The 25,885-nt window shown below is 37.8% G+C and overlaps 1 protein-coding gene across 2 annotated transcripts; it reads left to right on the top strand.

Annotated features, from left to right (window-relative positions):
* Positions 1–335: 335 nt before the first annotated feature.
* CHEK1 (checkpoint kinase 1) lies at positions 336–25,885 on the top strand. Of its 2 annotated transcripts, none has more exons than XM_079930251.1 (13): positions 336–381; positions 1,147–1,231; positions 2,801–3,024; positions 4,205–4,269; positions 4,362–4,431; positions 8,218–8,406; positions 9,070–9,174; positions 11,800–11,895; positions 16,083–16,191; positions 16,377–16,554; positions 16,926–17,057; positions 23,463–23,564; positions 24,787–25,885. In XM_079930251.1, exons 2-13 carry the CDS (start codon positions 1,167–1,169, stop codon positions 24,880–24,882), a joined length of 1,431 nt encoding a protein of 476 aa, XP_079786377.1. In that variant the 5' UTR covers positions 336–381; positions 1,147–1,166; the 3' UTR covers positions 24,883–25,885. The 2 variants fall into 2 exon arrangements, with proteins under 2 accessions (XP_079786377.1, XP_079786378.1); XM_079930252.1 differs by lacking the exon at positions 336–381 and adding an exon at positions 535–609.

A 25,885-nucleotide genomic window follows, 5' to 3' on the forward strand; every position in this document is an offset into this window, starting at 1 on the left:
GCGGTAGCTAGCCCCGCAGTGGTGCTCTCCCCGGGAGCGCGGGGACGGGCAGCCAGCCGGCCGGCCGAGGTCACACGCCGGGTCCCACTTCGCGTTTGGGCCCGGGGGTCATTCACACCGATGCACTTGGCAGTTCTTAAACCTCTTCAGCCAGGATCTCCTCCTGGTTTGAAAGTAACCCGGCCCCGGCCAGCGTGAGCCTGCGGGGAATGCAGGCGCCAGGCCCTGGCCGGCCCAATCTGCAGAGCAGCCGGCCCAGGAACGCGCGCCTCCTTGCTTTCCGGCAAGGGAGCGTGCGTTTGCGACAATGTGACGCCAGCAAGTTTTGGCGGGAAAAGCCCCGCATTTGGATTCCTGTGGTGGCGGGCAAAGGACGGCCTGGTGAGGAAGGGCGGCCGGTAGAGGGGGAAAAGTTCCTGGAGCCGGAGTTCGGGGGCTACATGATTTAGGAGGGGCACAGCGAGAGAAAGTTCTCAGCGCCGAGCCTAGAGGATCGGAGAGACTCCTGCGGAGGGGCGGTTTCGGAGGGTGGAGGAGTGGGGTGCCAGGCGGACCCCGTTGTACAGGGACTGGAGAGAAGACTTCCTCTGCAGGCCGAGAGCACCCGAGGTTTGGGCCCCAGCCGTCCGCGTGTCACCCAGCCCTTCCTTCCGCTTCTTGGGGCATTTTGGCTCCGCCCCGAGCTCCTCCTGGCCTTGGGGACGGGGCGTGGGTGGGAACTGGGAGTGAGCGGGTCGGGAGGAGCGGCTGCGGTCCTCGTAGCGATTATTTCCTCCTCTGCTAGCCCACATCCCCTTACTCTAGCCCGACGCTTCACCTCTCACCCCCTTCCCCAGTCCCCCACCGTAAAGCACTGGTCCCCCAACTCCTCCGCGCCACTGGTACGTTTCCTCGGCCGCCTGGAAGGCGGCGTTTCAGCCTTCGCTTTGCGTGGGAACGGGGCTTGTGAGTTACCAACGAAATGCCAGAGTTTAGAATAGTTGCTTGTGCTTTAAAGACTTGGGTAAAATATGGATGAGGTGTAAGGGGAAACCAGGAGCTGTGATTCACCTTGAAGAATCACGGCAAGAGGCGGAGCCCAGCGGCTTTACAGATGATTGAAGCGTGTCCTCAGCCACCGTCTTTTCTGGGTTCCTGCTTTTACAGCCGCGGGACTTAGTGGAGTCATGGCAGTGCCCTTTGTGGAAGACTGGGACTTGGTGCAAACCCTGGGAGAAGGTGCCTATGGAGAGTGAGTTTGAGTCCTTTTACCCCGACTTCACACTTGCTTTAGTTTTCTGTTGTCTCCTTTGAGTACAAGTTGGTTATTTTGGAGAACAGATCTTTGCATTTGAAATCTAAAACTTTGGGGAACTGAAGCTACACAATCTTTTGTAAGGGTTATTTTTTTTTCTTCCTTTTAAAAACAAAACAAAACAAAAACATTCTTTTCCTAAAGAGCTAGAGGAGACTTCTGAAGTCAGTTTCTCCTCCCACATACTCCTTCCTGGGGTTCAAACATAGTGGTTCAATGAGCAAATGAACAGACTCTGGAGTCACGTTGCTGGTCATTGTTTTGTGTTCTTAGGCAGGCTTCTTAATGTCCTTGTGTGCCTCTGTAAAATGGCATATCCCACAAGTACTTAGAACAGTTACTGTAGACACATATAGTATCGGATTAATAAATGCTAGGTAATGTTATTACAATTAAATGAATAGAGCAAGAATGAAATCTTGCCGTTTGGGACATCATGGATGGACCTAGAGGGTATTATGCTAAGTTTAAATAAGTCAGACAGAGAAAGACAAACACTGCGTGATTTCACTTAATAGGGTGAATCTAAAAAACTAAACAAATGAACAAACGACAAAGAGAAACAGAGTTAGATACAGAGAACAAACAGGTAGTTGCCAGAGGGGAGGATGGTGCTGGGGAGGAGAGACATACCTGTGGTACAAACTTCCAGTTGCAAAATAAATGAGTCTCCGGTATGAAATGTACAGTGTGGGGAGTATAGTCAAGAACTATGTAATATCTTTGTAAGGCGACATATCCTAACTAGACTTATCGTGGTCATTTTGAAATGTATAGAAATATCGAGTCACTATGTTGTAACAGGAACTAACATAGTGTTGTAGGTCAATTATGCTTCAAAAACAAACAAACTCATAGAAAAAGAGATCAGATTTGTGGTTACCAGAAGCACGGTGTAGGGGAGGGGAAGTTGGATGAAGGCGGTCCAAAGGTACAAACTTCCAGTTAAAAGATAAATAAGTACTAAGGATGTAATGTACAACATGATAAATATAAATATCACTGCTGTATGTTATATATGAAAGTTAAAAGAGTCAATACTAAGTTCTCATCACAAGGGAAAATATATATTTTTTTGATTTTTAAAATTTTGTATCTATATGAAATTATGGTTGTTCACTAAACTTGTGATATCGTTTCAGTGCTTTATGTCAACTATAGCTCAGTAAAAGTGGAAGAAAAACAAGTTAAATGAATAGAGCATGTGAATATGTGATGTGGCCTAGAATTGCTATTATCCCATTTTAGTTTATTAAGAATTTATTAAATGACTTGGATGTACAGCATAATGACTTCTTTGGAACACTAGCTATCATACTTCACATTTCACAGAAAGGAGTAGTATCTGTTGAGAACATGGCATAAACCATTCCCATGGTTTCTCCCAGGTGGAGAAACTAATAAAGGTAAAATAGATTTGGATGAGTTATGTTTAGCCTTTTGAAGTTTTAAAAGAAATATAATTCAAATGTCTGGAATATTATAACTCTTCCTTTTTCTTTTTAGAGTTCAACTTGCTGTGAATAGAAGAACTGAAGAAGCAGTTGCAGTGAAGATTGTGGACATGAAGCGTGCCATAGACTGTCCAGAAAATATTAAGAAAGAGATTTGTATCAATAAAATGTTAAATCATGAGAATGTAGTGAAATTCTATGGTCACAGGAGAGAAGGCAATATCCAGTATCTATTTCTGGAGTACTGTAGTGGGGGAGAACTTTTTGATAGAATAGGTATGGAAAAGATTGAAGATAATTCTTATGCTAAATAAGTTTTTAAATTTGTTTTTTAATCTTGGGACTGCTGCTTCTTCATTGTCCATTCAGACTTGCTTATGCAATAGTGAATTGGAGTAAATTTTCTTGTTTTTGCAACTTATGTAAACACTGGATACATATGTAGACTCATCAAAGAAACTTTTTTCCCAAGTTGTATAAGTGATTTGGGGTGGGATTGCTATTATGTAGAGTTTAAGAATGGTAAACTGTGGTCTCATGGTGAAGAATCATAAGTGTGATGTATGCATATGCAGAAAAAGTTTTTTTTCTTTGTACACATTCTAGTCTCATGAAATCATTGCATACATTTACAAATCCAAAATAATAGCAAGTTGTTACATAAGTGAAATTGAGAATTTTCTATGATTGCTTTATATATATTAAGTAAAATCTGTGCTTGCTGCTTAAATTTTCTGTGTAGATTCAAAGTCTTGATATTAAAGAACAGTAAGAAGTACATAAAATATATTCTGTGGATCTAAATTTATTATTTAGAGCTATTGTATTAGCAGTTAAAAAGTGATTGTTAGAATCTTCAGTATCTATCTCAGAAAAGTTGAGAATAAAATAAATCAAAAGTTAATGAGGGAGATAAAAATATAAAAAGATAACTGACAATAGAACCTTTCTTAATAAAACTGTATTTCCTGAAGTAACTTCACAGGAATTCATGGTTTTGTAGTAGTGCGAGAAATTATATGAAGTTTAAATTTGTTGTTAAGTATTTAGTGAAATCAACTTAGATTTGTGTAGGCTTCCACTTCGGCAATTACAATCCTATTGGCATAGGATTTAGAAGAAATTAGGGGAGAATTTGAAAGATACCAAATAAATCATGGTTAGTATAAGTAGGGGCTTTCAAGGTACGGCTTTCATTCTTGATTTGGGTGATAGTTTGTTATTTCTCTGTACTTTTCCTGTGATGTTAATTTATTTTTGCCACTTAACACATGGGGAAATGTGAGTTATTAAGTACTATATGTACTAGTGGACTCCAGAATCTTTTCATTGTTAGCATTAGATTCTCTTTGCTAAAGTACAATCACAAATGTTTAACTTTCGAATTAGGAGACTGTGTGGTTGATGACTGATTATATTTACCTGGTGAACTAACTTTCGTAACTAATTCTTATAGAGCCAGACATAGGCATGCCTGAACAAGATGCTCAGAGGTTCTTCCATCAACTCATGGCAGGGGTGGTAGGTACAGTTGTCTCTAACTTTTACTTAAAATTAGTCTTAGTGAAGTAAGTTACCCTATTCTGGTATGCTTTCCTCTGCTTCTCTTTTAGGTTTATCTGCATGGTATTGGAATAACTCACAGGGATATTAAGCCAGAAAATCTCCTATTGGATGAAAGGGGTAAGTTTAGCATTTTGTTGCTGCTACCTAATCATTTTAGTACAGCCATACAAAGGCAGGATCAAGGCTTTCCATTACCGAAATTTCAGGGCAAAAAATATGAAATTGAAATACCCTGGACCTTAGCCTTGACGTATTTGTTCTTTTTAATTTATGACTTGGATAAAGATGCAGGGCTTTTAGTTATATTTTATGGATGTCATAAAAACTGAGAGGGATGGACAGTGTTAGTGTTAGCTTATAGAATCAGGATCGAAAAAGGTGACAAATATCCACTGCATATGAGGCAGTGATATTTGTCTGTTTTGTTTAATGTGTTAGAATAGTGCCTGGCAAATAGTAGGTTTTCAACAATGTTTATTAGATGAATGAATTTAGCAGACCAGAGAGGTGGGTCAGATTTAACACATACTGGATCGTTACTCAATTCAGTATTTGGATTGAAAAAAACTAATGAAATAAGTACAGTTTAATGGCATGTCTTTGGCAGCAAAGAAGGTTTAAAAAGACTTACTAGGCAGCAGACTTCATATTAGTCACCCATGTAATTTGATCATTGGAAAATTAAGGTGATAAAGTGAGAATGAGGAAGGCAGCAGTCCAGCACTTCTCTGGAAGGCCATGGCGGGAATAATAGGTGTTTGGGACAGTACTGTGAAAGGCATGCAGACTACCGAAGTACTTTTATAGGTGAGTGACCAGAATGCTGAAAGGGCTGGAAACTATGTAAAATAAGGCATAATTGAGGAACTCAAGGGAAATTTGCTAATTGTTAAATACAGTTCTTCACAGTATGTGGGTGAAAACTATGTGGAGGCAATTTGGATTAGTACAAAGATGACCCTCATTAATGGATCTGCCCCAGAACTTAATAGGTTGCTTTGTTGTAGGTTTTTTTTTTTTTAATTTAATTAATTTATTTTTGGCTGCCTTGGGTCTCCATTGCTGAGCATGGGCTTTCTCTGGTTGCGGCGAGCAGGGGCTACTCTTCGTTGTGGTGCATGGGCTTCTCATTGCGGTGGCTTCTCTTGCTGCGGAGCATGGGCTCTAGGCACGTGGGCTTCAGTAGTTGTGGCACGTGGGCTTCAGTAGTTGTGGCACGTGGGCTCAGCAGTTGTGGCTCATGGGCTCTAGAGCTCAGGTTCAGTAATTGTGGCGCACGGGCTTAGTTGCTCTGCAGCATGTGGGATCTTCCCGGACCAGGGATCAAACCCATGTCCTCTGCATTGGCAGGCGGATTCTTGATCACTGCGCCACCAGGGAAGTCCCTGTAGTAGGTTTTTAACAGGGGATTCAAACACTGGATTATTAATTATCAGGGATATTGTAAAGGGAATTTAAACATTGCCTGGCTGGTTGGACCAAAGTAATTTTCATATCTTGTCCAACCCTGAGGTTTAGTGTTTCTGGCATTATCGTGCCCCATCATAAGTACCAGTGTATGTTCTTATCAGCCTTCTTCTACCTCTTTCTGAACTCTGTAATTGACCTTCATACAAGGGGATAAATTAAGCCAGCTTATATAAATAATGGAGATGTGAGTATGTAATATCTGGAATGTGAAAACTTTGTTCCCAAACTAAAAATACTGTTTTCTCTTTATAAAGATAAAAGTAATCATGAAATAAGATCAAAAGTATAAAAAAGAAAGTTAAAAAATCACCAGAAATTCACCAGTCAGTTATAACCAGTGATAATATTTTGGTTAATATCTTTTAGGTAGCTTTTTATTAACTCATCTACTAACCTAGCTACTTAAGACCCTTCTTTGGTTATTTAGCCTTCTGCAAGTTGTTCCATAAAGTATGTAGCAAAATTGTAGATATTCAAAAAATTTGGTGTATTGGCAAAAGGAACTGTAGAATGGTCTGTTGATGAATCCCAAGAAATGAGAGCACAAGCTGGGAGACTTCCCTCTGCTTCTATTTTTCATTCTATGTCCATTACTTTTTGAATACTAATAGCTTTGATGGTATTATAATCAATTCTTCCCATTCCTCATATACAAATTAAGTCCTTTTTTTATTAAATAGATTTCAAGCTACATAAAATCTTCTAGAAAGGAAGAATTGCAGTTAGGAAAGGGAAGGATTTATAGGAGGTTTCAAAGAAAATAGAGTGTACTTAAACTAGGTGTTAGGTGAGTGGATGTTGATTATAATGATTTTTCATATCTTGCATATTATATAAATAATCTTTTGTTTCTATTCAATAATAATATATTTTTAAAAAGAAATACAACATTAACAATATAGTTGAAGTCCTCCTCTGTATTCCTTCCAAATGTGTGCCCCTTTCTTTCTCTCAGAAGTAACCACACTCCTCAATTTAAAATTTATTATATACAGTTCTCTAAGTATTATGTCACAGACATAGTGAAACTACAGACTGTAAGGAATATTGTGGTCATCCATTAGTATTTTCAGTGATTATTGCTTATAGGTAACTTGGAACTCCTAATCTCAGTCATTTGTCAAGATTGTGTCATATATAGCTGTTAAAAGGATAATTACAGTAGCCACCTCTCAAGTCATAGAAGTAAACATCAGTGGCTTACATATTACATTGGGTGGATGTAATTGATTTTTAAAGAGTCAGTCCCCTGTTTTGGAACATTTAAGTTGTTTCTAGCTTTAAAAAAATATAAGGCGGTGATGACTATTCTATAAATTAATGCACAGGCCAATATAAAAATTAGGTCATGTCATAATGAAGATTTATTATGGCACTTGCCGTTTTTTCCATTTATACCTGATTCCATGTCAGCACATATAGATATACCTTGTGTTTTTTTGTTTGTTTTTTGTTACCTACATAATCTCATTGTACATGTGTACTATAAGATTTAATCATTTCTTTATTGATGGACATTTAGGTTGTTTACAAACAGTATTGTTATGGTATGGATATCCTTATGTTTATGAATTTGTGGAAGTATTTTTGTGGGTATGGTCCTAGAAGTGGGAATTCCTAGTTCAAAGAGCAGGAGTATTTCAAATTTTGGCATCTTTTGCCAGATTGCTTTCTAAAATAGTTTTACCAGTTGATACCTAAGAATAGGGGAGTCTCCCCTATCTCTGAAGACTAGGTTAGATTCCCTTTCTGTAAGATCTTGTAATGTTCTGTATTTTCATAACCTCGACAGCAGTTGTTATTGTTAGTCTTCAGTAATTTATCTACCTACATGGCTAGCACAGTGTCACTCAGTTACGGTAGATATTCACTAAGTGTAGTTAAGGTGAAAGTTCTGCCGATAGCTTGTGTGTGCTGAAGACGGGAAGTTAGAGTGGAAATTTGCTCTTCTGGTTTGTTTTCTGTACAGAGTTCGTCCTCCTTTTCTAAACTTAGCCACCTTGACAAGAAGTTCTGGTGGTTTGTGGGTCTTTAGTTTCGGTCCAGCCAGCTGGGTTTGTCCACTGCTGGAAAAGTCGTGCCTAGTATGTTATTGATGTCTCCCTCCTGCCCTCTGCACAACCCGATGAGGGCATGGCTCTCTTTTCAGTGTTTAAGTCTGGAGTGCTCTTTTCTAGAAGGCCCTTTTGACTCCAGGATCTTTCTTTAATCTGGTCCATACTGTTTGTGTATTGACAATATTTGTCTTAAGTTAATAGAAGCCATGAGGCCTTTTTCTAGTTTTAACTATATGATAATGTCTTTAATTTCTTCTTTTTTAACATTTCTTTTTGGTCATAACACCAGTGGTTTTCCAATACAACTCAACTCCTTTAAGTATATCTATTTACAAAACATTTTTATCCAGTGCCATCCTCTTTTCCTTTGGTTTAGATAACCTCAAAATCTCTGACTTTGGTTTGGCAACAGTGTTTCGGCATAATAATCGAGAGCGTTTATTGAACAAGATGTGTGGTACTTTACCGTATGTTGCTCCAGAACTTCTAAAGAGAAAAGAATTTCATGCAGAACCAGTTGATGTTTGGTCCTGTGGAATAGTACTTACTGCAATGTTGGCTGGAGGTAAGAGCTTTTTATTTATTTATTTATTTTTCTGCGTAATTTTTTTCATCTTTATTGGAGTATTATAATTGCTTTGCAATGTTGTGTATGCTTCTGCTGTACAACAAAGTGAATCAGCTATATGTATCCATATATCCCCATATCCTCTCCCTCTTGAGCCTTTCTCCCACCCTCCCTATCCCACCGCTCTAGGTCATCACAAAGCTGATCTCCCTGTGCTATGCAGCAGCTTTGAGTTTTTTAATCATGATAAAATTCCTGTCCTTAGGAAAGCCAGGTTTCTTATACCAAAATAAATGAAATGAATCAAGGGGATCCATATTTATGTGATAGTATTTTAATATTAACTTATTTATAACTAATTTGGAACTTTTAATCCCAAAGGTTTTTAAAAATGAAGTATGTATAGCTATTAAATGAAATATCACAGTAGCTCTCTCTTTTAAAATTCATGTGAATACTTTTGGAAGAGAGTAAGGCAGGAAGTGGACTATCTATCTTAGAAGTGCCTCTAAAATTTCTTAGAGTTGGCATTCTTAGTTTGGAAACCATATTAAATTAATTTGGAGGAAACTTTTACTGGATTTGTGTCATTGATTATTTTCCCTTAAAATTGTATAATTATTTGAACACTCAGAAAACTGGGACTTGTTTCTTTTTCAGAATTGCCGTGGGACCAGCCTAGTGATAGTTGTCAGGAATATTGTGATTGGAAAGAAAAAAAAACATACCTCAACCCTTGGAAAAAAATCGATTCTGCTCCTCTAGGTAACTGGGTTATTTTGATATAAAGTACTGATTTCTTGGGTAATGAAGCCTAGTGCTATTTGAATTTTTTTCTTACATTTTTTTTCTTTTTAACTTTTAAATCATTATGTAAATAATCCATGATCTTTACAGATGAAGTAGAAGAATAATAAATTAAAAAATTGTAAAATCCAACCCTATAATCCCAGCACTCAGGAAGAGCTTCTTTATTATTTTTTTTTAACATCTTTATTGGAGTATAATTGCTTTACAATGGTGTGTTAGTTTCTGCTTTATAACAAAGTGAATCAGTTATACATATACATATGTTCCCATATCTCTTCCCTCTTGCGTCTCCCTCCCTCCCATGGAATAGCTTCTTTTAATGTTTTGATATGTGCTTCTATATTTTGTAGTAAAAACTATGTGTTTGTTATATATGTATATTATTTATAAGTATGTGTGTTTTCATAAAAAATGACATCCCACTATACATGTTATTTTGTAACCAGTATTTTTTTGTGTGTTAGTGCTTTGTGAACATTTTTTCATGACTATAATTGTAGGTCTACATCACTGTTTTTAAAGACTGTGATGGTATTCTGCTATATGGACATGGCTTACTATACTTACCCAGTTCACCTTTTTAGAGATTCAGGATTTTTTCTAATTTTTCACTGCTGTGAAAGAGATATGATGATCATCCAAATAACTTAATCTTTGCACATACCTTTAAATTATTTAATTAAAGTAAAACCCCAGAAGTGGAATTGCAGGGTCAAAGATGTATACAGTTTTTAATTATTATTATTTACTTTGCCAAATTGTTTTCCGGAAAGTTTGTACCATTTCATCACAGTCTAACTAGTTTACATTTAAACTTTTTTTTTTTGGCCATGCTGTGCGGGATGAAGGATCTTAGTTCCCTGACCAGGGATGGAACCCGTGCCCCCTGCAGTGGAAGAGTGCGGAGTCTTAACCACTGGACTGCCAAGGAAGTCCCTTAAACTTTTTTTTTTTGACTAATCTAATAGGCCTACATATAAGAACTGTATTCTGTTTTTTTTTTTTTGCGGTACGTGGGCCTCTCACTGTTGTGGCCTCTCCCGTTGTGGAGCACAGGCTCCGGACGCGCAGGCTCAGCGGCCATGGCTCACGGGCCCAGCCGCTCCGCGGCATGTGGGATCTTCCCAGACCGGGGCACGAACCTGTGTCCCCTGCATCGGCAGGCGGACTCTCAACCACTGCGCCACCAGGGAAGCCCCTCTGTTTTTTATTTTTATTTTAAATTTAGTACCAATGAAGTTGTATATTCATTGTATATTTATTAGCTTTTAGTCTGTTTTTGTGAACGTGTCTAGTTTGCTCATTTTTGGTAGGAGGTTTTCTTTTTACTTTATATGAGGTTTTTGAAAAACATATTAATGTCATTAGATCTTTGCATTCGTTACAAATATTTTTGACAGTTTGTCATGTATTTTTATTTTGTTTATGCTATTTTGACATGCAGAAGTTTTATATATATTTTTTAAACTTAACTTTTTTTTTAAAAGTAGTTATTTATTTATTTACTTACTTATTTAGGCTGCACTGGGTCTTAGTTGCGGCATGTGGGCTTCTTAGTTGCAGCATGTGAACTCTTAGTTGTGGCATGCATGCGGATCTCGTTCCCTGACCGGGGATCAAACCTGGGTTCCCTGTGTTGGAGCATGGAGTCTTACCCACAGGACCACGAGGGAAGTCCCCAGAAGTTTTATATTTTTATTTATTTGAATCTAGTACCTGTCCTTTGTGGTTTCTGACTATATCATCATGTTTCTACCCTCAGCATTAGAAAAAAGTTACCTATGTTTTCATTTATGTTTTTAAGGCTTTATTTTTTTCATTTAAATCTTCAGTCCATTAGAAAATTAGAAAACTAGTGTTGGGAGATGAATGAATTCTTTATCAATACAATTAAGGTACCTTAGGATGATGGTTGCTTTTATTACTGTCTCTTAAAAAGTTATTGGAGGGACTTCCCTGGTGGTCCAGTGGCTAAGACTCTGTGCTTACAATGCAGGGGGCCTGGGTTCGATCGCTGGTCAGGGAACTAGATCCCACATGCATGCTGCAACTAAGAGTTCACATGCCGCAACTAAAGATCCCGCATGCAGCAGTGAAGATCCCGTGTGCAGCAGCAAAGATCCCATGTGTCGCAACTAAGACCCAGCGCAGCCAAATAAATAAATATTTTTTAAAAAGTTATTGGAAAGTAAATTTCCCTTGTAAAATTGTGTGAACGAGGACTTAATATGACATATTGGAACAGTGAAGTTTGGTATTGAAAATGGATAAAAGGGGTTTTTTTTTTTGCTATCGTTGTATAAATATCAAGTGAAGAGAAACATTTCCACCTAGCTCTTGTTCTATTTATTTGCAAACAACTGAGAGTCAGCTCTGGGAAGAATATTCAGAGATATAGACAGTAGCAAAGAATGCATGAAATTAAAGCAAAAATTCAGTAGCTTTATTCTTTCTCTTCCCCAGAAATAATATTTGGACATAAGGAAAGCAATAGAGGATGTGTGTTCTACACCACAAGCTGTAGGCTTTTCTAATCTATTTGAGTCTTTTATAAATGTTGTCTTAATGTTTTGTTTTCAGCTCTGCTGCATAAAATCCTAGTTGAGAATCCATCAGTAAGGATTACCATCCCAGACATCAAAAAAGATAGATGGTACAACAAACCACTCAAGAAAGGTAATATATCCTTAAAATACAAGTATTTTTTTTCTGTGAAGAAAAGGTACTTGTAAAGTCAGTATAAGTCAACAACACAAAAGAGCTGTGGTCTCTGTCCTCATGAAGATTATAATGTCTAGTACAAAAACCAGAAATAGAAAAAATAATTTTAAGCTCATTAATAATTATAAAGTGGAAAGTCAGGGTACTACAGCTAAGAATTTGACCAAGTCTTAAGTGACAAAGAACACTTATCTTGCTGAGGAAATCACGTTAAATCTAAGATTTGAAGATTAAAGGGGAGCTAGCCAGAAGAGTAGTAGCAAGATGAGTGGCAGATTCTGAACATGGAAGCGGCATTTGGGATGTCTTGGAGGTTAGAAAGTAGTGCATTTGAGGAACTGGAGAGAAGGCCAGTATGGCATGGACCATGTCTGGCTTGTTCATCATTGCATCACCTGTGCTTAGCGTAGTGTGTGGTCCATCACAGGCATTCAGTAAATGTTTGCTGAGAAAGTAAGTGAATGGAGAAGGGGAGAGAGAGAGAGAGAGGTTTGAGATGAGGTTGGAAAAGTAGATAGCAACCAAACCGTGGAAGACCTTGTAAGCCACGTTAAAGATCTTGGGCTTTAACCGAAGGCTGTTGGGAAAACCTTTTGAGAGACTTTAAGCAAGGAAATGACATGCTTATGTGTTTGGTTTTGAAAGATCTTTCTAGCTACTTTTTTTCACTGTTTTTGATCCTAGATGTGAGAAGATGGTAGGCTGGACTAGGTTAGTGATAGTGGGATTGGAAAGAAGAAGTTGATTCCAGAGAAATTTAAGAACTAGAGTTGATAATACTGGTGATTGTTTATATGTGGAAAATGAAGGAGAGTGAGGAGTCAAAGTATGTCTCCTTTCTGGTTTGAACAGCTGTGTAAATGGTGAAACCATTTACTTGGATGTAACTCAAAAGGAAAAACAGATTTGCAGGGAAATTTTATTCGATTTTGGACATTTTATTTGAATTTGAGAAGTTAAGTAAAACTGTCTCATAGGAGTGTGTGTGTGTGTGCGTGTGCTTGTGTGCATGCATGTGTGTAACTCAGGAAACAGGGCTAAGCTGGAGATGTCGATTTAGGTGCTTTCTGTAAATAGATGGTGATTTAAACTGTGGTAGTAAATTAAATTGAGTATATGAAATTTTAAGGAATGCCAGTGTTTAAGTGATGGGCAGAGGCCAGAGAAAAGTAGCCAGAGAGATGGGACATCAGAAGAATGTGGAGTAAATCTGTCCTGTGGATTCCATGATACAGCAGTTATTCATGATCTTGGCAGGAACAGTTTTGGTGGAGAGTTAAGAATAAACTCTAGGGCTTCTCTGGTGGCGCAGTGGTTGAGAGTCCGCCTGCCAATGCAGGGGACACGGGTTCGTGCCCCGGTCTGGGAAGATGCCACGCGCGTCCAGAGCCTGTGCTCCGCAATGGGAGAGGCCACAACAGTGAGAGGCCCGCATACTGCAAAAAAAAAAAAAAAAGAATAAACTCTATTGTACAGGGATTCTAGTGTAAAAGAGAGTTAAGCAGAGTGTAGACAGCTCAGTAAAGAAGTTTGGCTGAGAGAGAACAATAGCTAGAGATGAATGAGGAATTTTTAACTCTTCCCTGAATATTTCTTTAACCTTTCACCTTATTCTAATTGAAATCCAGCTCTCCCCTGAGGACATTGCTTCTTCTCAGGACATTGCTTCTTCTCAGGTGGTAGGTGTTTTCTTTCCTGCACCCTCATACCCTTGATCTGGGAGTGGAGCAGGCATCCTCCTTGTTCTTTCTTCATATTCCTCTGCCCGTCATTTTGAATCCTATTATCAGACTCCACCACCCACTATTCCCTCGTAATAATCACCTTCTGAACCTCAAATTAAAATTCCTGCCACATTGTCACTCTCTCCAACGCAGCTCTTAACGTAATTTTTGTCATGGTTCTTGGTAATTTAAATATTCATTTAGATGGTCCTTCCACTGTCATCACCTCACATTTCCTTGACTTTCTCTCCTCTAGCGATCTTGTCTTCAAGCATCCTGCTTGGACCACCAGTATATTTTTTTCTGGTTTCCCCTCTCTAGTACCCTGACTCCAGCAACACTTTGATCCCACCTGGACTTGCAGTCCATCAATTCTACTACCTTTTCACTATCTTTTATCTGCCCTCTTCTCGGTCCCAAGTTCCATCCTCACTATTTTAAATCCCAAGGTTAGTCACTGTAATGACTTCTTTACATTTATCTTCAACTTCCTTGCCCATTCTCACTTTAAAAAAAAAATTATTTATTTTATTGACTTATTTTTGGCTGTGTTGGGTCTTTGTTTGCTGCGCACGGGCTTTCTCTAGTTGCAGCGAGTGGAGGCTACTCTTCATTGAGGTGTGCAGGCTTCTCATTGCGGTGGCTTCTCTTGTTGCGGAGCATGGGCTCTAGGCACATGGGCTTCAGGAGTTGTGGTACGTGGGCTCAGCAGTTGTGGCTCGCGGGCTCTAGAGCACAGGTTCAATAGTTGTGGCGCACGGGCTTAGTTGCTTTGCGGCATGTGGGATCTTCCCAAACCAGGGCTTGAACCCGTGTCCCCTGCATTGGCAGATGGATTCTTAACCACTGTGCCACCAGGGAAGTCCATTGCCCATTCTCTCTTCATCATACTTACTGAGAAAGTCTACTCATACTTACTGAGCAAGTCTACTTAACCTAAGTTTAATCCTGTTTTGTACCTACTCTACACTTATACCTCCACAGCTGATTGCAGCTGGAGAAAAATATGCAGCACTGTCTGCTTTAAATTCAAGATCACTGATCTCAAGTGGGCCCTTAATCCTTCCAGGCAATCATAATGCATTTCCCCACTTCTTTCACAACGCTACTCTCCTAAATCACGTTTTTATACCTTTCATTTTCTCTTCAACTTCTCCATCCTCACTCTCAGTTGGTGACAATGCTTCCTATTTCGCTGGGAAACAGAAGCAATAACAAAGGAATTCCCACAAACTCCTACCACCATCTCTACCCACCTGATTAACTGCCTCTGTGCTCGTATACTCTGCTTTCTCCCTTTGCTCTGGCTAAATTGCTCCAGATATAAACCAGCCCTTTCTCTTGAGCGCTAGATGCAGTTCTCTTTTGCTTATTCAGTCTGCTTCATTATTAACTCTTCCCTCTTTACTGGATCTTTCTTATCAGCATAACAACATGCCATTTCTCCCATCTTACTGCCTGATAACATAGTAGGCTTAATAAAATATTTGAATGAATGGATTAATAAATAAAAAGGTTGGTTAAACTTAAGCGTGTTTAAATGGTTTGGGGGTAGATCCAGTTGAGAGGAAGAGGCTCAAAGTCTAAGAGAGAGGGAATAAAAGAGCATCAAGGTCCCTGAGGAGAAAGGAGGGTATGGGCTCAACTACAAGTAGAGGGATGGACATTTGATGGGAGGATGGAAGGGGAGAGGATGGGTAGGAATGCAAGTAAGTTAGCAGATTTGGTAGTGGCAAGTTGAGGGAGTTTCCAGTGACTTTATTTTCTTTGTGAAATGGGAGATGGTATCATATGCTAAGTAATGAGGTCCTGGAGGGTGGTCTTGGTTAATCTGACAGGAGTATAGAAGTTTTGAAAGAATCATTGTGGAAAAGGAGAGGAAACTGACTAGAGAAACGTAGGACTAACTGTCCAGGTTGAGGATCCAGCTGAGGGTAGTAGCCATGAATTTATAGTAGCATCATATTCTATATAATGATTATTTTAGGTAAAGCTTTTCTAGAGGAGCAAAGAAGATTGGGTAGAGCAGATTCATAATGTTCATTGTCATCATCACAAATTATTTTTTATTTTAAAAATTTTTGATGCCTTAGCTGGGTCTCTCAGTCTTCATCAAACATTATTCTGTTACTATAAATGGTACCATTAAAATTATGGCCTGCACTTGGAACATACTTAGAGGTCAGGATTTATGAAATGTGTAGTTTATACAATTTGGCAAGTGAGTCCTACTAAGTTCCTAATGACCACGTTTCTCATAAAATCATGTAGGAAGAGCCACTATTTGTCGTATAAGTATTTTGTGTTAAATAAATGAATTTAGATATGGTTTTACTTCTTCAAGTTGTCAGCTGGGTTAATTAAAAAATATCTGCATAGAAAACTTGAAAGCGTTTGTATTTATGTTTTCTTTTTTAGGGGCAAAGAGGCCCCGAGTCACTTCAGGTGGTGTATCAGAGTCTCCTGGCGGATTCTCTAAGCATATTCAGTCGAATTTGGACTTCTCTCCAGTAAACAGTGCTTCTAGGTAAGACTGATTAATAAAAAATCAAGTAGTTGTTGGATATAATAGTCCCCATGAAAAATAATACAAGTATATATTGTTTTCTTATGATGAATATGTTTTTCAGTGTGAGAATGGTAATGTGATATAAGAAAGGCCTGATGAATTTTATTTAAAGATATACTTTTCTCCATATCTTAATGCTGCAGTGAAGAAAATGTGAAGTACTCCACTTCTCAGCCAGAACCACGGACAGGTCTTTCCTTATGGGACACCAGCCCTTCATACATTGATAAACTGGTACAAGGGATCAGTTTTTCCCAGCCCACATGTCCTGATCATATGCTTCTGAACAGTCAGTTGCTCGGCACCCCAGGATCCTCACAGGTAAAGTTTTTCAAATAAATAATGGCAGCCCTTTATTTTTTATTGTCTTAAAGTCTTTTTTTTTCTTTTAATATATAAATCTAAGAAATATAATATTAAAACTTGATACAGATTTTTTTGTTTTTTGTTTGTTTTTTTGGCCACATCATGGCACATGGGATCTTAGTTCCCTGACCAGGGATAAAACCCATGCCCCCTGCAGTGGAAGCGCAGGGTCCTAACCACTGGACCAGCAGGGAATTCCTAGGGAAGACTCTGATGTATAAGAATCTTAAGTCAGAGAAAAAAATTTTCAGACCAAATAGCTATGATATGACTGCTTTTGTGATAAATCTGATGATTTATTCAGCTTTCCTCTGTTTGACATGTAGAACCCCTGGCAGCGCCTGGTCAAAAGAATGACACGATTTTTTACCAAATTGGATGCTGACAAATCTTACCAATGCCTGAAAGAGACTTGTGAGAAATTGGGCTATCAGTGGAAGAAAAGTTGTATGAATCAGGTATGTTTCATTGATTTTCGTTACATTTTTTTCCTGAAGAAAAATTTAAATATTTGAATAAAAAACTATCATTGTCAGTATATTTTAAAAATATAATTAGTTTAATTTGAAAAAGAAACCGTTAAAACTGAAGAAATTTAAGTAAAATGTTCTTTATCTTAAGAAATAATATTTCTTAAAAGACTTCTTTAAGGTTATTAAAGACACTAAGAGACTCAAGTCATTTTCTTTAAAACTATGTACTATACTTAAATTGTAACAGTTAACAATCAACTCCCTTCTATGAAAGATGGATCCATGAACAATCCCATATTTCCTCCATCTCCCTGCTCCCATCTACCAATTTTTGTTGTTTATGTTATTGTAGCATTTTTATAACATTGACATTCTAACCTGTCTTTAGGCTTTTCACAAATCTTAATATCATGAAAAACAAAAAGAGGAATATTTTGTGTTAAAGGAGACCAAAGAGGCCTGATAAATAATGCAATGCATGATATTTCACTAGATTGTGGATTTAAAGAAAAAAAGCTATAAAGGATGTTATTGGAACAGTTGGGGAAATTTGAATATGGGTTTTATATTAGATAATGTTTTTGAATCAGTGTCAGATTTTTGGTGTGATGATAATATTGTGGTTTGTAGGAGAATGTCTTTGCAGGAGGCACATAGTGAAGTGTGTGCCGTTGATAACTTAGTTTAAAAGCTAAAAAAAAAAGACAATCACATAAAAAAAGAAAAGTAAACATGCTATCTAGGTTGATAAGACCAATAAAGGGTTTGTGGTTATTTATTGCACAATTCTTCCAGTTTTTCTGTAGATTTGTAAGCTTTCAAAATTAAAAGTTAGGGAAAAATATGATTGTGCAGAAATCTGAGGCCAGCCTGATTTTCCTCTCATTTGTATAGATAATACACTCTTTTTTTTTTAGGTAGATTTATTGAGATAAAACTCATATGCTATAAAAATTATCACTTTAACCATTTTAAAGGGTACAATTTAGTAGTTTTAAGTATATTCACAAGATTATGCAACTATCACCATTTAAATCTAGAACCTTCCACTGCCCCCCAAATGAACTCCATACCAATTGGCAGTCATTCCTCATACCTTCCTCCCTGGCAACCACTAATATACTTTCTGTGAACTGCCTATTCTGGACATTTCATATAAATGGAATTGTATAGTATGTGACCCTTTGTGTTTGTCTTCTTTTACTTAACATAATATTTTCAAGGTTAATTCATGTTGTACCATTTATTAATACTTTATTCCTTTCAATGGGTGAATGATAGTCCATCGTGTGGATAGACTACATTTTGTTTATCCATTTATCCATTGATGGACATCTGGGATGTATCTACTTTTTGGCTAAACTTTTCTCCTTTGTTAATAAGGTATATTACATTAATTGATTTTTTGGGGTTTTTTGTTTTTTTTTTTTTGGTACGCGGGCCTCTCACTGTTGTGGGCTCTCCCACTGTGGAGCACAGGTCCTGGACGCACAGGCTCAGGGACCATGGCTCACGGGCCCAGCCGCTCCGCAGCATGTGGGATCTTCCGGACTGGGGCACGAACCCGTGTCCCCTGCGTCGGCAGGCGGACTCTCAACCACTGTGCCACCAGGGAAGCCCTGATTTTTGTATTTTGAGCCATCTTGCATTCCTGAGATAAATCCCACTTGATCGTGGTGCATAATTCTTTTAGTGTGTTCGATAGATTCAGTTTGCTAGTATTTGTTGAAAATTTTTTTTGTGTTCATAAAGGATTTGATCTGTAGTTTTCTTGTGATGTCTGGCTTTGGTATCAGGGTAATACTGACCTCGTAGCACAAGTTAGGAAGTATTCCCTTCTCTTCTATTTTTTGAAGAGTTTAAGAAGGATTAATATTAATTCTTCAAAAGTTTGGTAGAATTCCCAGTGAAGCTATCTGGTCCTGGGCTTTCCTTTGTTGGAAATTTTTTGATTGCTGACTCAATGTCTTCACTTGTTATAGATCTATTTCCTCTTGAGTCATTTGTGGGAGTTTGTGTGTTTCTAGGAGTTTGTGCATTTCATCTTGGTTATCCAATTTGTTGGCATACCATTTTTTGTAGTATTATAGTCCTTTTAGATTCTGTAAAGTTTGTAGTAACATCCTTTTATTCCTGATTTTAGTAATTTGAATCTTTTTTTTTCTTTTTTTTTTTGGTTAGTCTGCTAAAGGTTTGCCAATTTATCTCTCTCTTCTCCTTACTGTTTATCATTTCCTTCTTTTGGATTTACCTTGCTCTTTTTTTTTTCCTAGTTTTTAAGGTGGAAGGCTAAGTTGTTGATTGGATATCATTCTTTTTTAGTGTAAGTTCTTATAGGTATAAATGTATGTCTGGGCACTGCTTTTGCTGCTTCCCATAAGTTTTGATATTTTGAGTTTTCAGTTTTTTTCATATCAAAGTATTTTCTAATTTCCCTTGTGATTTCCTTTTTGATTATTTAGGTATGCTGTTTCATTTCCACATATTTGTGAATTTTTCAAAATCCTTTCTGTTGTTGGTTTCTGATTGCATTCCATTGTGGTCAGAGAAGATATTTAGTATTATTTTAATTATCTAAAATTTATTGAGACTTGTTTTGTTGCCTAACATATGGTCTATACTGGAGAATGTTCCAGGTGTGATTGAGAAGAATGTAGATTCTGTTGTTGGGTGAGGTGTTCTAGGCATATTTGTTAGGTCTAGTTGCATTATAGTGTTGTTCATGTCTTTTATTTCTTTGTTTTTCTTTTTTTTTTAATTTATTTTTTAAATTAATTTATTTTTGGCTGTGTTGGGTCTTCGTTGCTGTGCGCAGGCTTTCCCCAGCTGTGGCGAGTGGGGGCTACTCTTTGTTGAGGTGCACAGGATTCTCATTGTGGTGGCTTCTCTTTTGTGGAGCACGGGCTCTAGGCATGTGGGCTTCAGTAGTTGTGGCATGCGGGTTCAGTAGTTGTGGCTCACAGGCTCTAGAGCGCAGGTTCAGTAGTTGTGGCGCATGGGCTTAGTTGCTCCGTGGCATGTGGGATCTTCCCAGACCAGGGCTTGAACCCATGTCCCCTGCATTGGCAGGCAGATTCTTAACCACCGCACCACCAGGAAAGCCCTATTTCTTTGTTTATCTTTGTCTAATTTTTGTATCCATTATTGAGGGTGGAATGTTGTACTCTCCAGCTGTTATTGCTGAATTCTATTTCTTACTTTAACTCTGTTAGTTTTTGCCTCATAAATTTTGGAGTTTGGATTCTAGATAAATATATGATTATAATTGCTATATCTTCTTGATCATCTTAACATTATATAATGTCCTTATTTGTCTCTTGCAAAAATTTTTGTTAGTCTTTTGTTTGATGTTAGTATACCACTTTAGTTCTGTTTTGATTATAGTTTGCATTGTGTACCCAACAACATGGATTTATAATTATTGCTTTATGTGTCTGTCTTTTTAAATCAGGTAGGGAAAAAATAGATGTTACAAACAACAAAATTGATTATTATTGTCATTTGTATTTATCTATGTAAATTACCTTTACCAGTATTTTTTATTTCTCCATGTGGATTTGAGTTGCTATCTAGCATTCTTTCATTTCAGCCTGAAGGACTTCCGTTACTCTTTCTTTTTTTTTTTTTTTTTTTTGCGGTACGCGGGCCTCTCACTGTTGTGGCCTCTCCCGTTGCGGAGCCCCAGCTCCTGACGCGTAGCCTTAGCAGCCATGGCTCACAGGCCTAGCCGCTCCACAGCATGTGGGATCGTCCCAGACTGGGGCACGAACCCATGTCCCCTGCATCGGCAGGTGGACTCTCAACCACTGAGCCACCAGGGAAGCCCCTACCTACTCTTTCTTTTTTGCGCAGGTCTGGTAGTTTCAAACTCTATCAAATTTTAATTATGAATGTCTTCATTTCTTCATTTATGATGGATAGTTTTGCCAGATATGGACTTCTTGACAGTTTTTTCCTTTTAGCTCTTTGTGTCATTCCACTGCCTTCTGGCTTCCGTGGTTTCTGATGAGAAATCAGCTGTTAATATTATTGAGGATCTCTGCGCGTGATGTGTCACTTTCTCTTGCTGCTTTCAAGATTCTCTCATCACTGTCTTTCAACAGTTTGAATATGATGTATCTTGGTGTGGATCTCTTTCATTTTATCCTAGTTGAAGTTCATTCAGCTTCCTGGATGGGATTGTTTTTCATCAAATTTGGGAAGTTTTTGGCCATTATTTTTTCAAATCTTCATTCTGCCCCATTCTATCCTCTCTCTCTGGGACTCACATTGTGCATATTCTGATACACTTGATGATGTCCCACAGGTCTCTTAGACTCTGTTCATTTTTCTTCATTCTTCTTTCTGTTCTTTAAGAACATTCTCTACTGACTTCTTTTTTCCTGTGTGGGGGCCATATTTTCTCATTTTTCTGTATGCTTTATCCTTTTTTATTGAAAACTGGACATTTTGAATATTATAATGTGACAACCCTGGAAATAGATTTTCCCCTCTTCCCAGGGTTTGTTATCATTGACAATTGATGTAATTTTTGATTGTTTAGTGACATTTCTGATCAAATATTATAGTGTCTGTCTTCTTTGTTGTGTGTGATCTCTGAAATCTTTGTTCTGTTAGCTCAATGGTCGGCTAATGATTAAACATTAAATTCCTGGAAGCAAAAGCTAGTTTTTGCAGAGGGGTTCTATGTGCGTATTGGGGCATGCCGTCAATACCCAGCCAGGCAGTTTACAGCTCTGCGTTAGCCTTCACTTCCTGCTTGTGTGGTGCCTCATGGTCAGCCAGAGGCAGAGCTTAGAGCCTTCTCAGACCTTTCTTGAGCACGTACAATGCCCTGGGCATAAGTATAGGCTTTACAGTCCCAGGAATATGTGAGAGATTTTCAGAACTCTTATCCCTCAAAAACTTCTCACTCCTAAACCTTTCCTTTCAGCCTTTTTAGGTAATCTGTTTGTCCCAACTGTTCTGCATTACCCCAGTAAGCAAGGGTTAAAGCATTTGCCTGTAGGTACTTTTGACAGATGCTCCCCAGGTGGCAACTTTAACACAAGTCCTGTGTAGTTAGGCAGGCAAAATAAAGACAAGTGTGTTGAGCAGGTCTTCCAGGAAGGTAGAACAGCTTAAGACAGTTTATGAATGAGGTTTATTCTTGCATTTGTACCTGGACCTGGAATGTGGATGGTTATTTTCAAGGCTACTACTGAGCTGAGGAGTGGGAGTTGGGAATAAGGTGGTTACAACGTGAGAAAGCTCGTCTGTTTTGTATGAGTGCCCCTGTGTTGCTGCAAGCTTTTCGTTAGTTTTCAGTGTTCTGAAAAAGTTGATTCTGACAGTTTTTGCCAGATTTTTCATTGCTTTTGTGGAGCTAATGGGCTTTTGAATTTTCCTAATCTCCCATTTTTACCAACATTACTCCTCAATTAATTCTTTCTGCCTGAATCTTTGGAGAATTTTCTTTGTCTTTGAAGTTTAATAACCTACTTCAGATGTGCTGAGTGTCTTGTGTTTTCCCAGAACATAATGTTGTTCCAGTGTTGCACCATTGTGGTACACCTGTGTTTCTTTAATAGTCATTTCTTGAGGTGAGAATTATTAAAAATGTTGTTGTAATTTGCGCTGGGCTCAACTAGGCAAACCTGCTGATCTTGCTTGGGCTCATTCATCCAACTGGAGTTGACGACTTTTCTGTGGTCCAGGCCAGCCTCATCCACATTTGGGGTCTTGGTGCTGGCTGTTGGCCTGGCCTTTCTTTCCATGTCACTCTTCTAGCCTGAGCTTCTAAAACACTGAAAGTGGAAGTTGAAAGGCCTCTTAAGACCTTCACCATCTTCTGATTGCCACTATAGCTTTTTACCCACAAATCTGGCCTCTCTTTATGTTTTAATAATCTTGTTTTTCCTCTCAGTCTGCTTTTATTCTCTCTCTCTCTCTCTCTCTTTCTTTTTGTTTTCATTTTTTGGCCATGCTGCATGGCACATGGGATCTTAGTTCCCCGACCAGGGAACAAACCCACACCCCCTGCATTGGAAGCATGGAGTTTTAACCACGGGACCACCAGGGAAGTCCCTCGTTTTTATTCTCTTCAATTGTTTCCTCTTTTGGTTGTATCTTGGTAAAATACTAAATTTATTTTGTTGCTAAGAGTTCACATAGACTCAATCCCCGATAACGGAGCTGCGTCCTGTTTACAGGTCGGTCTGGTTGGACACACACATACCCATTGGGAGAGGAAAGTCCTAGAAGGAGTGGGATTTTCAGCTGGCACAGCTCCTGTTATAAAAGCGTCTCTCAAATTTTTATCCCAGTAGTATCACTGAACTAAGATTATAGTTTTTATTTAGAGTATTTTCTGCCCACACATCTGGTTTGACCTTATTTTCATTGTCTTAGGTTACTGTATCAACAACTGATAGAAGAAACAATAAACTCATTTTCAAAGTGAATTTGGTAGAAATGGATGAGAAGATCTTGGTCGACTTCCGGCTTTCTAAGGTATGTAGAATAGAACACTTTTTAAAAGAAAAAACTTTGTTTTGCTATTTTTAAATAAGTATTACATGTTCCTTTTAGAAATTTTAAAAACACAAAAAAGTATAAAGAAGATAAGAATCAACTTTAATTTTGTCATCCAAAGAGAATACAGATTTATTTTTGATATTGTATTACAATAACCTTACTATTACTTATAATATATCCTCTATGGAATTACTCTTCTGTGTAGATTTTTTTTTAATGGCATTATATTTATAAATATATGGTAACTGGTTTTTTAAATTTAATATTATGAACATTTGTTCTTGTCATTAGCTATTCTAAAACAGTTTTTTCAAATGACATTTTCCTTATTATAAAAGTTTTTGTTTTTTGTAGAATGTGTAAATAAATAACAAAAAAATAAAAATAGTCCTAAATTATTTTTGTCCTTAAAATAATTACCCTTAATATTTTGTAGCATTCTAAGCTTTTTCTTATTGAATTTGTATTTAATATTTTTTCATAAAAATTATGATTTGTCCAAATGTTTGCACATTATAATTAATGAACCTTTATCTGTTTGTTACAAGCTACTCTATGATTAATACTCATATACATGGAGTTTTGTTCACATTTCTGATTCTTTCTTTAGAACTTATTGGTTCTGAGGTTACAGTTTGAAAGCCCTTGACATATAAGACCAAAAGAGCATATTCTCTGTTTACCGAAAGATTGTATGTGGCTCTAAATGAGGTTGGAGGAGTTGGTCACATTCTTTATGTTGGAGATTTGCTGCAGTGCTATTGTCCAGATGCTTGGTATGGAATTAAATTAAGATCCTAGTATAGAGAAACCCTTCTCATAACTGAATCACTGGCTCTGTTGTGGCAGGACTTAAAGCATAGTTGTGTAGCTTATTTTTAGTTTATAAACACCTATGAAAAACAATGACATAGGTACAGAGATACCAACCCTTGAAATGGACAGGATGCCATTGTTTCTGCTCTCTGGGCCCAGGGTGGTGGGAGCAGTGATGTGCCCAAAGTCAAGTCAGAATTATTTAGGTAGCCATTTCTTCTACCAAGATATTTTGTATTCATAAGAGGACCGGAAGATAACTGTATCTGGACATATCCATGGATGTTTGTCTCTAACTACCCCTAAAGAAAGTTTGATTTTATGGCATAGTCTCTTTTTCTTGTTTTTTTGACATTAGTTTTGGATATTATTCCTAATATAGGGTGATGGATTGGAATTCAAGAGACACTTCCTGAAGATTAAAGGGAAGCTGAGTGATGTTGTGAGCAGCCAGAAGGTTTGGCTTCCTGCTACATGATAGAGCCACTGGCTCTGGGATTCCTGGTGAATATAGTGCTGCTATGTGGACATTATTCTTCCTAGAGAAGATTATCCTGTTCTGCAAACTGCAAACAGTAGTCCCTGAAGAGTTGTCTTCCCTCTAGCCAAACAGTTTCCAATTCTTTTTGTATGTTCTTCATACAAATAATACCTATATCTTAATTGTAAGTAAAACTTTGGGGAAGGGATAGATAGAATTCACTAGATATTTCTTCATCTGCATTTAGTGTCTGAATTTGAGACCCACCTGGTGGAAACCAAGCTCTGGGGATACATGAGCTTACCAGCTTTTATACCAACATAATGAAAAATGATACTCCTGTTCCATTTTTACCAAAACATTAGGTTTCATCCAAAAAGTACATATTTCCTCCACTTTGGCTTGATTACATGGATGAATTAGTAAAAACAACCTTGTGATTTTGGGACAGTAGATTTATCTGTCTGTGAAGTGAAGCCAGCTTCAAAAAATATATCCTCAAGATTTATATTATATTTTTAAAGGGGCCTGACCAGGTGTGTAAACCTGTTTTTGAATTATAATTATTAATTAAAATTGCAAGTAGGTATGTTTTTTCTGGTGTAGGTAATAATATATATGATTGGTCTTTCAAGTAGAAGTTGAGCATAACCTCTAGTGCTTAACTACCTTTACTCAAAATTACTGTTGCACATTTTAAATATTTTTCTATATTATTTTCTACTTTCACAGCTATATTTTAATTCTTTATTACAGAAATAAATTCTATTTTGAAAATGAATAGCTAACTCTGTGAACTTATTGGTGACTAAGCTTCTAGGTGATAAGGCATGAAAGAAGGCGCGGGGGATGTAAGGAAGCTATGATGGACATAGATCTGATTCCTGGCTTTTTTTTACCTATTAGTTTTAGTAAGACCTTGTTCTTTCAATGAAATTTATATTAATTTTTGAATGTTAGATTGGGACCCAGTATTCTCTTTTCTTGGTAATTTATAAAA

The sequence above is a fragment of the Stenella coeruleoalba genome (assembly GCF_951394435.1).
Source record: "Stenella coeruleoalba genome assembly, chromosome: 8".
In the NCBI taxonomy this organism is placed as follows: domain Eukaryota; kingdom Metazoa; phylum Chordata; class Mammalia; order Artiodactyla; family Delphinidae; genus Stenella; species Stenella coeruleoalba.

Coding starts and splice junctions, on each gene's coding strand:
- CHEK1 (XM_079930251.1), top strand. CDS start 1,167: ATGGCAGTGCCCTTTGTGGAAGACTGGGACTTGGTGCAAACCCTGGGA. Junction 16,192..16,376: donor CCAGTAAACAGTGCTTCTAG/GTAAGACTGATT, acceptor TTAATGCTGCAG/TGAAGAAAATGTGAAGTACT. Junction 17,058..23,462: donor AGAAAAGTTGTATGAATCAG/GTATGTTTCATT, acceptor TCATTGTCTTAG/GTTACTGTATCAACAACTGA.